The following is a 15,422-nucleotide window of genomic DNA, read 5'->3' as shown; positions in this document are numbered from 1 at the left end:
TATCTTGTATAATAATTATGTTAAACATATCTAGCTCACCAAATATTTATCATTTCATTATAAATGACTTATAAAACATTCAAGTTATTTTTTCTAGCTTTTTGAACATTATTGTCTATACTCATATATACAATAATTTTTATATTTAAGTTTTAAATTACTTATTGGTGATTTTGGTGGTTAATTTGGGGCTTATAACCATTGTCTGTCTTGAAGGGTTAAAAATGTTGTATTTTTTTAAACTTAGAAGATAGCCAATGAAAGATACCTCTGTGAAAGCACAAAGCACAAATGGGATAATCATTGAGTTTAGAGCTTGAATGCTCACAAATTGAGCTACTTCATGCATGATATATTTCTTTACATCTAAAACCTGGTCATTTCTCTGACTGATTTTGATGGTAAAAAGGCACAAGTCTGCCAAGTAATTGACTTAAAAGTTAACTAAAAAGTGGAAAAAAAAAGAGTAATTCTATGCTTCCATTCAAAGTTAACTTTTAAGGCATAAAATTCACAAATAGATTAAGAGAGTGAATCTACCTGTTTTCACTCAGGTACCACAGAAAATCAGCTTGAAAATACTTAATATTTAGATGAAACTTAAGAAGGCTCTGACTTTAGTAACAGAAAACTTTTAGAAATTATTTTCAAAAAATAATTGTCTTTAGAGTTAATTAATTGAAAATGTTAGTACTTATCAGGAAATAGCTTTTCAAGTAATTTCTTAATTTCCCTCATGATCACCAGAGTTTCAGGTTTATGATTCAGACAGGAAAACATGTATCAGAAAAGGAACTATTCCTTAATATCTATTTCTCTTTTATCAATGAAAGAAATATTTACTAAAATTTCCCCAGAAGTTTTTTTTGTCCATGCTGCCCTGGAAAGATTGTGTAATGTGACAGTGTGACAGTACCTAACTAAGTAGAGAGGCAAGGATGAAAATGCAAATGTCTGGTTTTGATTGGTTAGAATTAGTCATTATCCTCTGATTCAACAGAATGGATTAAAGAGGGAATGGTTTACAGATAGTTATCACCAAGGAATGCTACAGTCATCTTCACTTATCCTAAGTAAATGGTAAAGCTATTAAATATTCCAAATGGATATAGACTTAAACTCTTGATTTTCTACAAGACAATGCATTTAAATGTATACTGTATTGAAATGAAACTGTGTAAAACAGAATGAGAAGGAAAGAGTGGATATTTATATAAGTATATGACTTTCACTGTTCTAGTATTTATTATGTAAGTGACCCTCTAGTAACAATTTATAATATTATAAATTAAATACATACATATATATGGTTAAAAATCAGTTATATTGAAAGATGTATATTACCAAAGGTATTATATTTAAAATGTGTATTTTACCAAACAACTGCAAAAATTGCCTATAAAATTCACAAAATAAATTAAATGCTATCTATCTGTCTTCCTCCTTCCCTTACTATCAATAGCAAGAAAAAAGTTATCTCATTGATTTTCATGAAACTAAACCTTTAAAATTGGTATTTTAAGAAACACAGAAGGATTTTAAAAGTATATCTTTAATTTAGAATACTTGTAGATTTCAAAGAAAATTTCAAAGTAATTACACAGATTTTTTTCACCTAACATAAACCCAGTCTCCCTTATAATTAATATCTTACATTAACATGGAACATATATTTTATCAATAAACAAACACTGTTACATTATTAGTTAAGTCCTTACTTTACTCACATTTCCTCACATTTTTTTTTCAAATTAATGTCTTTTTTTTTTTTCCTGTGGTAAGTTACCAATCAGGATACCTCAAATCCTTTATTCATGTCTTCTTTGACATCTCTTGACTGTGACAGTTATATCAGACTTAATGACTGAAGTGTATTGGCTCATTATTTTGTAGAATGTTTTTCCATTGAGAGTTTTCTGATTATAATTAGACTGGGATTATGAATTTTTGCTCTCATTACATCCTATCAAGAAAACACTACCAACATTATTTTTTGCTGTTGATATTTATTTTGATCACTAGGCAATGTAGTGTCTGTGATGCGTCTCCACTAATACTGCTCTTTCCAGCCTTTACCTTCTGTGCTGTCTGAAAGAAAATCTATGCACAGCTCATGCCTAAGGAGTAAGAAGTTGTATATGTCTTCTGAGGGTAAAATAAACAGAGAATGATTTGAAATTATTTTGCAAGGGAAATTTTTCTATCCTACATCATTTATTTACTTATTCAGTAATATATTTATATAGTATCAACAAATTCATTGGATTTTCAGAAAAAGTGTTTCAAAAGAGTAAGGAAAGTTCAGAGGTTTACATCACTTGATAATCTTTCTTAGGCTTATATATATTTTTAACAGTCGCCAAAAACATAGATTTTTATTGCAATCAATTTTTACTGAGACTTTTACAAATATAAATTATTCCTTATTGTCAGCATTTGCTACATTATTGGAACTCTGGTCTTTTCTCCCTCTCCTCAACAAGAAAATCCTGGTTGCCTTCTAAAACTTACAGCAAACTAGATTTAAGATACAAAATTCAAGGTCTATATATAAAATTCTATAAATTATATATCTCATTTGTTGGAACCTTTTACCTCCCTTGGGACTGCTGCCATTATTGGGTGTTGGCTGAGGTGGCCTCATGGGTTCTTCCAGAGTATTTCCATTTACGTGACCTGGCCGGATTGGCACAAGCGGGTTTTGACTTTAGTCCCACCTAATGGTTTAACCTGAAATCTGCCTAGGCCCCTTAGTGATAGTGATGTAAATGCTTCTTATTGGTTCTCACTACTCTCTTCTTACCCCTCCTATCACTATATAACCTTGTCCCTGACCCAATAAAGTTGAGATTGCTGCATCTTCATGGTTGACTCAACTCCCGACTCAGTGTTTGCTGGTTTCCTGCATTCCCCAAACCTTTGTCGGAGAGTGGTTCTGACATCATTGACCAAAATAATGTCTTAGATGTTTTCCAGACACCGGAAAGGGCGATTTAATATTTTTTTTCAGTACTAAATATATCTCAAAGTGTAAGGGCCCACTGTTCCAAAGGCCAAGGAAACTTATACAAGGATCAATAAAAAAGTAGCTCTGACAGGAAAAGCTACCATTTTACATTTTTACCTGCAAACCCTGTCCCTTTGAAAATCCACTGGGAATAAGGTCAGAAACAAATTCAGAAGTTCTAATTTACTTAAAATTGTGTTATATGTGTATTCCTTATTTATCTATCCTTTGAAGAAAATAGAAAATTGGTTTTTGAACAAAACTATTGATTTCATTCAAATATCCCCTTGACCCACATCCATTCACTGGTGTTAAACTTCCTTGACTTTTAGCAATAAATTATGCCCTCATCTTTAGTATGTTATATATTATAACTGTAGACTTAGTCAAATGCATAAATATTTTTCTACTCTTAGTACTTTCTACAGAGTTTAATGTAAAATGGCTTGTCATGCAACACTCAAAGAAGTTTTGTTTGTAAGTAAAAGGAATTAGCTCATGGTTATAGGAATTCTAAGGCCTCTAATTTAAGTATTGTAAGGTGTCAATTTGTCCACCAGACCTTGCATAGATATGTTTATTTGGCCATTACATTAACCAATTTTGTGCAGAATATACACTCCTTAAGGTCAGCATAAAAATGTAATTTACTTTAAAGTAATCTTACTTTGTACCTAACTGTGTTTGATTCTCAGATTTAAATATTCCTTTGTTTGATTCATGGAATTATTATTGCCTTTTGTATATGGACAGGATGATTTGAATTGGAATCATTCAATAGAAGCAATATTTTTTTGACTCATTATTGCATCCACTTTTGGCATAATAGTGAGAATGTGTGAAGTACATCACGTGATGTCCTAGAAATATTCAAAATATCTTTGAATATTTTGATTATTTAAATCCTAAAAGGAAACATTCCTCTCAAACTCTAATAGGATAAACCATGTGTTTGTGATGAGCAAGCTATTTACTTTTATTTTGTAATATAATTTCTAGGTCCTTTTGATTTGACTTTCAGAGATATTCTAAAATTCTGCTATGTTAGATACTTAAGAATGAAGATATTATTTTATTGAATAGATTGTTCATTCCTTTGGTTTCGACCTCTATGACTTCCTCTATCACAATAACTCTTAAATTTGGTCTTTTTATGCTATCCCATATTTCTTGAATGTTCTGCTGTGGTTTCTTACCATTATCACTGTGTGAACTATGTTCTTTTCAAAATTATATATTTTATCTTTATTGTCTGATGTCCTGTCTTCCAAGTGGTCTACTCTGTTGGTGATGCTTTCATTTAAGCTTTTAATTTGGTTTATTGTTTCTTTAATTTCAAGGATTTCTGTTTATTTGGGGTTTTTTAGAACCTCTATTTCCCTGTTGAGGTGATCTTTTGCTTCTTGTAGTTGCTCTCTTATATCTTCCTTGAGTTCATAGAACATTTTAACCATGTATATCCTGAACTCTTTCTCTGTCATTTTTCTGCTGTGGCTGCCAATGATTCTAATGATGTGGTATCTTTATTTGTTTGTGGTAATTAATATTATCAAAATGACCATACTGCCAAAAGCTCTGTACAAATTTAATGCAATTCCAGTCAAAATTCCAATGGCATTCCTTATAAAAATAGAAAAAGCAATTATGATTTTCATCTGGAAAAATAAGAGACCAGAAAAACTAAAGCAATCCTAAGCAGGAAGAGTGAAGCAGATGGCATAGTGATCTATGCCAGACATTGAACTATACTACAGAGTAAAAGTAATAAAAACAGCATGGTATTGGCACCAAAACAAACTAGTAAACCAATGGTACAGAATAGAGGACATAGAGGCTAACCAACAAAATTACAATTATCTTATATTAGACAAAGGTGCCAAAAATATGCATTGAATAAAAAATAGCATCTTCAACAAATGGTGCTGGGAAAACTGAAAATCTATTTGCAACAAAATAAAATTAAACCCCTATCTCTCACCATGCACAAAACTCAACTCAAAGTGAATCAAAGACCAAGGAATTGAACCAGAGACTCTGTGTCTAACAGAAGTAGGCCCTAATCTTCATCATGTGGGATTAGGCCCCAACTTCCTTAATAAGACTCCTATAGCACAAGAATTAAAACCAAAAATCAATAAATGGGATGGAATCCAACTAAAAAGTTTCTTCTCTGCAAAAGAAACAATCTATAAGGTGAACAGAGAGCCTACATCCTGGAAGCAAATTTTTACCCCTCAAACATCAGATAGAGCACTAATCTCTAGGGTATATAAAGAACACAAAAAGCTAAGCACCAAAAAAGCAAATAACCTGATCAACAAATTGGCCAAGTACCTGAACAGACAATTCTCAGAAGAGGATATTTAACCAATCAACAAAGATATGGGGAAAAAAAGCTCATAATCTCCAGCAATCAGAGAAATAAAAATTAAAACTACTCTAAGATATCATTTCACTCCAGTCAGAATGGCAGCTATTATGAAGACAAAAAACAATAAGTAGTGGCAAAGATATGGGGGAAAAGGTACACTCATACATTGCTGGTGGGACTGCAAATTGGTGCGGCCAATTTGGAAAGCAGTATGGAGATTTCTTGGAAATCTGGGAATGGAACCACCATTTGACCCAGCTATCACTCTCCTCAGTCTATACTCCCAAAACTTAAAAACAGCTACAGGGACACAGCCACATCAATGTTTATAGCAGCACAATTTACAATAACTAAACTGTGGAACCAACCTAGATGCCATTCAGTGGATGAATGGATTAAAAATGTGGCATATTACAATGGAATTTTACTCAGCAATAAAAGAGAATAAAATCATGGCATTTGCAGGTAAATGGATGGGGTTGGAGAAGATAATGCTAAGTGAAGTTAGCCAATCCCAAAAAAACAAATGCTGAATATTTTCTCTGATGTCAGGAATCTAACTCATAGTGGGATAGGGAGGGGGAGCATGGGAAGAATAGATGAATTCTAGGTATGGCAGAGGAGTGGGAGGGAATGGGAGAGGGCTTGGAATTAGCAAGGATGGTGGAATGTGATAGACATCATTATCCAAAATACATGCATGAAGACACTAATTGATGTCAACATACTTTATATACAGAGATATGAAAAATTGTGCTGTATATGTGTAATAAAAATTGCAATGCATTCCACTGTCATTATTTTTTAAAAAAATCAATAAAAAGAATGAAAATAATACCAAAATTATAATTTGGAGACTTATTCAAATGGATGTTAAAACATTATTAGTCTTTGATACTTTACTTTAATGGGGAAAAGAAAAGTGAGACAGAAAGGGATAAGTTTAAGAGAATACAATTTCTACTGGCAAACTTTAGTAACAGTAAATAGGCCATGATCCCAAGGAACAAAGTTGAATTAAAGTTATCTGTGAAGCACTTCCATCTTGATATGCTTAAATATTTTATGCACTAACTTGGGTATTTGTGTCATAGAAAGAAAAATCTGGCAGGTTTGGGCATTTATTTTCTGACAATGTGTTGGGATCATTAGATCTCTACTATCTTACTTGTCAATATGGCCACTCTACCCACTCTGTCTCTTTTCTGGGGCTTCTGTGTTGACAGATACTTTGGTTGTTAGTTTATCAAATAAATTTCCTTTTTACTGTATTTTGGTTCCCAAAATATGCTGCTTCATATGTTACCTTCTTAGCTTTCAGCTATCATCATATGTTAAAGCTGAGAGATAATTGGATGAAGACTCCTAACAGTAAAATATAGGTGCCCAAAGGATATTCAAAATACCTAATGTGAAGAAAGAAATAGGTACATGTCAGAAAGAGTAAATCTCTAACAATCTGAATGCATATGGAGCTCTCAAAGCGAGTTGTGTTTATATAACAATATGGTTGAAGGCCAAAGCAAAGCAAGATAAATGATGTTAAATTCTACATACTATACTGTATCTGAAGTACAACATGATTAAGTATATAGACACTTTGGAATTAGAATGAATGTGAAATAATTCTGAGAACACATAGTGAAGCATGTGATTAATACAGAAGAATACACAGCATGCAAAATGAACAGATGACAGCATGGCATCTGCTTCCAATTTTACCTTCTAGCATGCAAAGCCATGGAACATTTAAGCAGTTATAAGACTGAGATCATCAATAAAGTAAAATCAAAACTTTTTTAAGAAAGCAAGATTGGTTATGAAATAAATGTTAAGAGATTTTTCCTTAGAAGTTCAAAAATCAAATATGAATGAGTTATTTTGTGGTAAATACATAATCTTCATTCAGTTGCTTGCAAATAACAAGATACACATAGCTTTTTTACAGTCCTGTTAAATCCCACACTAAAAAATGCTCAATAACAACAAAAATGTAGATAATATCCACAAAATAAATATACTTTATTATTTATTTTGATATAATAATTTTACTCACACTAGTTTTATCAACATTCAATTTTACATGTGTGCACATATACAAACAACAAAACCAAACAAGGTTATTTGCTAAAATAATGGAAAGGCAGGAAAATGATGGAAATATACAACTCATTTTTATTTTTCTATTCTTTCTTAATAAATATACAGGTTATTTCAATATCCTGTGAAAATTACTTAAATGTTTTAAAATCGTGGATAATAATTATACATAAAACCAGTCTTTGAAGGCTCAATTTATTATATTGAGAACAAAATTGTCTACCTTGTAAAAACTCCAAGTTTAAAACTAATATTCTGCTAATGTATTTGCATAATTCATGCCACTTGAATTAAACTAGTAATAAAAATGAAACAAGAATTTACTTTTAATTACAATAAAAAAACTCTGAAGGGAGTTTAGATGGTACCAGGCTGAATATATTGATATATATTTTCTAATATTAAATAAGAACATAAAACATCTCAGTGCCTATGTGTGACTATTTATTTCATTCAAATGGCTAGCAGTTAGCAGAAGCTATCTTAAAATTCCTTTGCATTGTACTAAGACTTTAATTAACTTCAGTGGCATACAAGTCTTTTTTTCACAAATAAGTTAACTCTTCAGTGTGATTAAAGGTTTGCTATTTGGCAGTTTAATTTTCTAGTCCTCTTTTTAATATCACAACTAGATGGACAGCTTCCTTTATTTAAACAGTATCCTTATCAGTTCTCTACAGGACCTGACACTTTGATAGTAACCTTGCATTTCCATCTCCCACATTTGTTAGAACTCTTAATTCCTTACCCATCAATGAGCACAGAATATTTCCAAGAATGTCAGGATAGGAGAAATTAAATAAACTATAAACCAGGAAGAAATTTCTATCAGCAACTTTCTACATAGTGGAAAAGTGCATCTTTTCAAATATACTTCTCCTTCTCTTTATACAACATGATCATAGATTTTTGGCTTGGCTTGCAATTCAAATAAGGGTGTATGCATATACATTTAAAATCAGAAGAGTAGCCCTCTTCTGGTTCATTTTCTAGAGAAGAAATCTAGGCTTTGTACATCAAAAAGAATGTTTATATCAAAAGAAAACAAGAGTTATTTTAAGTGTTAAATTTGAAAGTTCATTAAAATTTATATATGAATGTAATTCAGCATATTGCTTTCTAGAACCCAATATAGTGAATACCACATTGTAGTGATATAGTAGAACTTGTTCTCAGGACAAAGACCATTACACACATTAATGTGTTCAAATTATAGAGCACCATTGCTGTCTGAACAAAACAAACATTAGATTGGGAGGAATGATAAACCAAACCTAGGATGAGCCTCGGTGTAGCAATACAGCAGCCAACTCAAGCTACCTAAAACTATTTTGAGAGCAAGATAAACATATGACATTCAATAAACTCCTGTGTATCCAATACTCTATGAAAGGAAAGCAATATGGTAGAGAAAATACCACTTAATTTTTGTTCTGCCATTCATTGTAATATGCTCATTGTCTCTGTCAGTTTCCTTTACCTTACTCACTGGGGTGTATGAAGAATTTTATAGAGTTCTGAAAAACAAATACGTGTCCTACTATTAATTAAAAACAGATAAAAAATTCTGATTTGCCTCAACATGATTTTATCAATGCAAATTAACAGTATACAATATGTTACTCTAAAAATACTTTTGGTGGTTCTAGCTTCGCATATATCTAGTACAGATAAGTATTTACCTGTAAAATGTCTGATGTTCAAAATAGAATACATCTATACATCTCCAACTTCATAGGTGATGAAAGTAGAAAGATGCAAAACTGTGAGGCCTAATTATTCTTTTCTTCTCTGACTCTATGCTTTTAAGGATCTCCAATAGAATAACCTCAGAACAGCTTTGACTTCATTAAACCAAATGAAAGGCACTACACTATAGGTAAATAATATTCTGAGTCTCCTTTTTAATGATGACAACTACAGAAGACAGCTCTATTATGTATTGTAAAATGCTCAAAATTTTATTTTTACTACCTTGGACAATGCACTACTGAGACTGAGATCCAAATATATTGATTTTACCACTTTTGAGGAAAAATACAGCTTTTTCACTATACCCAGCTTGAATAATTCAGTGATGTGTTAAATTAAGCTTAAAGATTTATGTCATTTTAATTTGCATTCTATTCACTTCAACTTTATTATACATTCTTCTAGTATATAGTATGACCCTCCTGCAATATGAACTCAAAGTTTTAATAGGATTAGTTTTTAATTTAGAAAAACTGATATACCGTGTTATAATTGCATATTCTCTGGATTACAAATAAGTTCTGAACTTAAAATTAAAGACATTGACTGTAGAAGAATCCTACTAATAATACACATTGTTGCTTATATGAGCCTTTGCTCTCTACAAATGGATAAGATCGCAAGCAGATTTTGGAAACTGGCAAATCAAAGCAAATGGAAAACATTTAAAAGAAAAAATCTGAAATAACTTGTACAGCTAAGTAATAACTAGAAAAGTGCTATGACTCTCATAATTGTATACAAACTTATTTCTACAGTGGACATATAGTATTTGCTTCTTTTCCATTTTTGAATTACAATAATGCATGAAAAATTGAATGGTGCCATTATTAGACAAAGAAGCAATTCTCATATCTCAATAAGTACTCACCATTTTCTTATTATTGACTTATCACTTTGTATATATCCAAAAATATTTTACTTTTTTATTTTCTCTAAAACAAAGAACTTAGTATTTTTTATTTAAAGTATTGCTAAATATTCACATTTTAATTATTGTCCATTTTTCTTTAAAATGTTGTTATATTTTGGGGTTACTACACCACTACAATCACTCCTTGGTATTGTACAACTCCCCCAAAATTGAAGTACTAAATGTTTTCTTTATTTCTTACTAAAACCTTCCAATTTCTTGACTCCTTTTTTTTTTCATGCCATTTTCTGAACAAGGAAAAATCAAAGAGTTAAAAAAAAAAATTGTGTGTTCCCCATGTCTTAGTATACACAAATTTTTATTATAAAAATGTCTTCTAAAGATTACTCTTTCTTTCTCCAAATAAAAGACTATTAAATTCTGTAATCACTGAAACTTGTATCATTCAAAAATTCATTTCAAGCTACTTCATTCATTTTTCTTTAATTTCTAAGTGAATGAAATAGCTTAGCTTCAAATTGTCCTTTCAAATATTATATTTGCTAGATTCTATGGGAAAAAAACATCTGTTTAAATCATTTTAAAGCACTCTGAGCCATCTTCTTTGGACACATTACTTCTATAGCTATTATCCATTCTAGACCAAGTTGATCGTTCTTAGTTCCTCCAAAATCTCAATAACTTTAAACATTAAGAAAATTTCTCAAATAGCTGATCCTTTACTCACTTTCTGGCTCATTTACTTTTTTCCTCTCCCTTTCTGAGATACACTTATTTTTTGCCTCTTCAAAGCAAAGTCTTCCAGATCAGTTAGCTAGTTTGCTAACTAGTCACAGATGCAGATACCCTCTATTCTTCTAATTGCTCACTTCATCTCTTCTATTGTTATGATTTTTATATTACATGTAAAAAAGGTATACATTTTCACAGCTACAATTACCACATAAATTATTTGCTTATCTATCACATTTCTGCAAACTCACAATTAGAAATTCATTAACCACTAGAGACAGATGTGTACAGGAGCAAAGGTCAAAGTGGCAGTGGCAGCTGAGAGGCAGCTTTATATCCTGTTTGCCCTCTGCAAAGCTGAGCCAAATCTGGGTCATTACATTAAGCAGGAAGCTTTGAAACACCTTCCAACCCTGTGTAGCTGGATGCTGAGTGTTTTTTGACCTAGTTTTGCACACAAGAATTGTAAGACTGCCAGGGCATGGAGACTGGGTGTTAGATCTGTGCCTAACTTGCTGGAAGGATCCATAAAAGGTTAACTTCATGAGTCTTGCAGGTCTAAGAAAATTTAATGTGATAAAATTTGCTACCAGCTTAGTTCAGAAGCAAATACTCTTTTATACTACTCTTCAAAGTTGTAAGAAAATTGAAATTAAATTGAGAAGGAATTAACAGTCCCCTCAGTTATCCTAAACTTTATACAGAGTTTTTCCTGACTTTTGGCCTTGACCTTTCTTAGAGCATTTACTTTAGAAAAATTAGAATTATAAATTTTTCTCTACTCATTTGAGATATGTGTTAAAAAGCCTTTTGTCTGTTTTATAGCCCAATGATGTTTTTCTCAAGGAACTAAAAGTGACACACACACACACACACACACACACACACACACACACTTTATAATGTAAACCTCAGGGGAGATCAATTCTTCAGTTTCTGTATGGCAGAAGGAGTTTAGGAAGATATTGCTGCTAGTTTTTAAATTAACCCCATCACAAAGAAATGTGAAAGTTTACTTTTCCTTTTGTATAATCAATTAAAGCAAACATAAATTATCAGAGTTCTTACTTTGTATCTAGAACTTAAAAATCCTTTCTCCCTTTGTTTCACCAGAGTAAGTCAGAGATTGATTTGTTATTTCTCTTGCTTATTGCAACAGCTTTGAAATATGTCTTGCTTAGCAGTTTAACTTTGCCTTCTTCAACTGTTTACTTTGTCAAAATATTATTTCAAAATTATTACAACTAAGTCTTTCATGGCATTTGTGCTTTGATATTCTGAACTCAAAGAATTATGCATCTTCTCTGTTCCAAGAGTCTTCATTTACTGAGAATTATATTAATGTTAGCAAAGTACTCTCCATTATAAGCCAAATTCTCAATGAGGACAGGTTCCTGATAGTTTCATAGACATTTGGCTCCTTTATCTTATCTTCACAATGCCATCAAGGGCCCTGCTGCATTGATAATCAGACTGTATCCTGCCTTTCTTTTCTAATCTCACAGGATGATCAAGAATTCGGGCAGAATGAACACATGACAATTCTAAAACCAAACAAATCATCAATTTACACTGTCATTGCTTCTCTCATGATATTTGATATGTCTCCCCATCTCTTATTAAACTTGAAGAGTTATTATGATTTTTTTTAACTAATCCAAGTCTTGATAATGTTCCAGACAGCATGTTTCATGCCTTCTAACTTCCTCAACATTTAGCATTATATCATATTTTCCCCTAATTAAATTATCTCTTTACTTGGACTGTGAGCTTCTGGAGACCAAAGATATGACTTATGTATTAGGTTGTTCTCCTGAGATACAGCTAATACTTCTACATTAAATGTCATCCAACAAATGTTTACTAAATTGGCAAAATTATTTCAATGCATGGAATATAATTAGGTTGCAACCAATAAAATACATTGATGTAGTCAATCAGGGGAATAAAATTTGAAAAACTCATGTTCTCAAATCTAAGTATCTTTATTGTCTCTTTCAACTAAGTTTGTTTTGTCTTTATTAAATGTTCTGTGAGAGTTTTTACATTAATATAACATACTACAAGTATAAATGCTCTTTGAAGCCATCATTTCCAAAGGGAAAAACATTTAGAATCTCTTTCCCACCCTAATACTCTAAGCAAGTATGGACATAGATTCTTATTATCTAACAATTAATTATGCTCCCTGCTCCTCTCAAAAGTTCAATCCATGGCAATTATCAAGAATACAAGCAACAAAAAATGTTGGGGAAGATGTAGAAAAAAATACATTGTTGGTGGGACTGCAAATTGGTGCAAACATTATGGAAAGCAATATGTAGATTCCTCAGAAAACATGGAATGGAACCACCATTTGACCCAGCAATCCTGCTCCTAGTCATATACCCAAAGGACTTAAAAACAGCATACTACAGTGGCACAGCTACATGACTGTAGCAGATCAACTCACAATAGCTACACTGTGGAACAAGCCTAAGTGACCTTAAACAGATGAATGGATAAAGAAAATGTGATATATTATATATACATATATGAATATTACTCAGCCTTAAATAAGAATGAAATGATGTATTTACCAGTAAATTGTAAATGGATGGAGCTGGAGACTATAATCATAAGTGACATAAGCCAATCCCCAAAAAACTAAAGGTTGAATGTTTTCTCTAGTATCCAGATGGCAATTCACAATAAGCTGGACAGGGCTAGGGAAGAGTAGAGGTACTTTGGGTTAGATAGAGGGGAGTGAAGGCAGGGAAGGAGGATAAAGGGAAGAAGGATAACAGAATGAATCAGACATTATTACTCTGTGTGCATATATGATTACATGACTGGTGTGATTCTACATCATATACAATCAGAAGAAGGAGAAGTTATACTCCATTTATGTATGATGTGTCAAAGCACATTCTACTGTGATGTATTACTAATTAGAACAAATAAAAAGTTCATTCCATCAACTCTTTTGTTTATTTATATCAGCCTGTTTAAATCCTTTGTGGAACATATATCTATACATATATACATTTCTGATTTCAGTAACAAATGTAAAGTTAGTCTGAATTTACCCCATTAGAAAATCTTCAACTGAAAAATAAAGTATATAGGCAAAGCTTTTCTCTTATGTTTTCAAAGCTTTACTCAATGGAAATGAGCTAAAATGTATAAAACATCAATATGATGCTTCAAGTGTTTTCCCTTACCTGTATATGCAAATTGGACAAGATCCCAGAGGGCATTGGGGTCTATGCCTTCCATTTTGATCTCCTCTTGCTTGGCTTCACAAACATCACTTGTAAACATGGCAGCAAAATAGTCAGAGACTGAACTCAGAACGAGCCTGAAAGAGTCACAGGATCTAATTTAAGCCATGATCATAAAGCATGAAAACACTGTGTCAATCAGAATGCATTTCAGAGCACATAATCAATCATCAATCAATAAATCAATTCATGTATTTTTTTATTGCCTCAGGGTTGTTCTTTTAAAAACTGATTTGGGAAATCTTGCCCTACCTTTTGGTCATAAAGCATTCTCCTATATTTTCTTCCATTGTTCTAAATATGTCTTTCCTTTCATATTTAGGCCATTAATTCTTTTTGGATAAAAATCAAGTTTTATTTCTCTGTACATACTGATTAACTTTTTACCACTCTATTTTCGCCATTATATTAAGGTGCTACCTCCATTACAAATTCAAGTCCTGAATATATATTTACTGTTTCTGAGATTTCTATTATATTTTTGGCAATCAACCTGTTGTGCCAATGCAATAAACTTTTTTAATACTATGATTCTATGTCTTTATAATTAATAAGGCAATCTTTCACATTTAGTTTTCTTTTTATTTAAATATTAATGGAATGTGACTCTTTCATAAGTGAAGTTTCAAAGTATCTAAAGTAAGTTTTTAAAGCTCTTCCCAATAATCAGTATGGAACTCTGATTTTAAAAATCACTGATATTTCCAATTTCATCTGAGATACATTGGTATTTTTAAAATACAAACCAAACAATCCAAAAGCATAACATCTATATCTTGTCTACTTTACTGTCAAATATAAAATCTTTCCCAGTGTTGAACTATATAGTGTTGGTTAACTCCTATATACTTTTCAGTTTGAGTGGCTTTGTGCATAATATCTTCATTCTAATATTAGTAACTGTATTTTTATTCTAGTAACTTTCATAAAATATTGCAAATACCACTAAAAGAAATTTTTAGGGAAATGAAATCTAGCCCAGCACTACAAGCTATAGTAAAAAAAAAAATCCTAGTGTTGATACTAGTTTGGTTTTAATAAAAGTTAAAATTTTTGTTCTTATCATTTATTTTTTGTGATGTAATATGTCCCCCATTTCTAAATATTTATTTTTTTTCTCTTTGTTTTAGGATCTTACTAGTTTCATGAGAATATGCATAAAGTAGGGGTTATTTAGTATTTACTCTGCTTATGATTTTCTGAGCTTCCTAGAGCAGTGGGTAGATTGTCTTTTATCAAATTTAAAACTGCTCTGCAAAAAAATCCTCAAGATTTAGCACAATTTACATTCTGACTCTTTCTAGGACTCAAATTGTATTTCTG

The 15,422-nt window shown here is 31.6% G+C and overlaps 1 protein-coding gene across 2 annotated transcripts in view; it reads right to left on the bottom strand.

The window, feature by feature from the left end:
• Positions 1-15,422, bottom strand: part of Klhl1 (kelch like family member 1) — a 358,829-nt gene that overhangs the window by 225,274 nt on the left and 118,133 nt on the right. For both annotated transcript variants that reach the window (XM_076872388.2, XM_076872389.2), the window contains one exon: positions 14,040-14,176. In XM_076872388.2, the coding sequence (XP_076728503.2) occupies positions 14,040-14,176 (137 nt within the window). The remainder of the gene's footprint in view (positions 1-14,039; positions 14,177-15,422) is intronic.

The sequence above is a fragment of the Callospermophilus lateralis genome, chromosome 12 (genome assembly GCF_048772815.1).
Source record: "Callospermophilus lateralis isolate mCalLat2 chromosome 12, mCalLat2.hap1, whole genome shotgun sequence".
In the NCBI taxonomy this organism is placed as follows: Eukaryota; Metazoa; Chordata; class Mammalia; order Rodentia; family Sciuridae; genus Callospermophilus; species Callospermophilus lateralis.
This window is presented reverse-complemented; position numbering and strand designations above follow the sequence as displayed.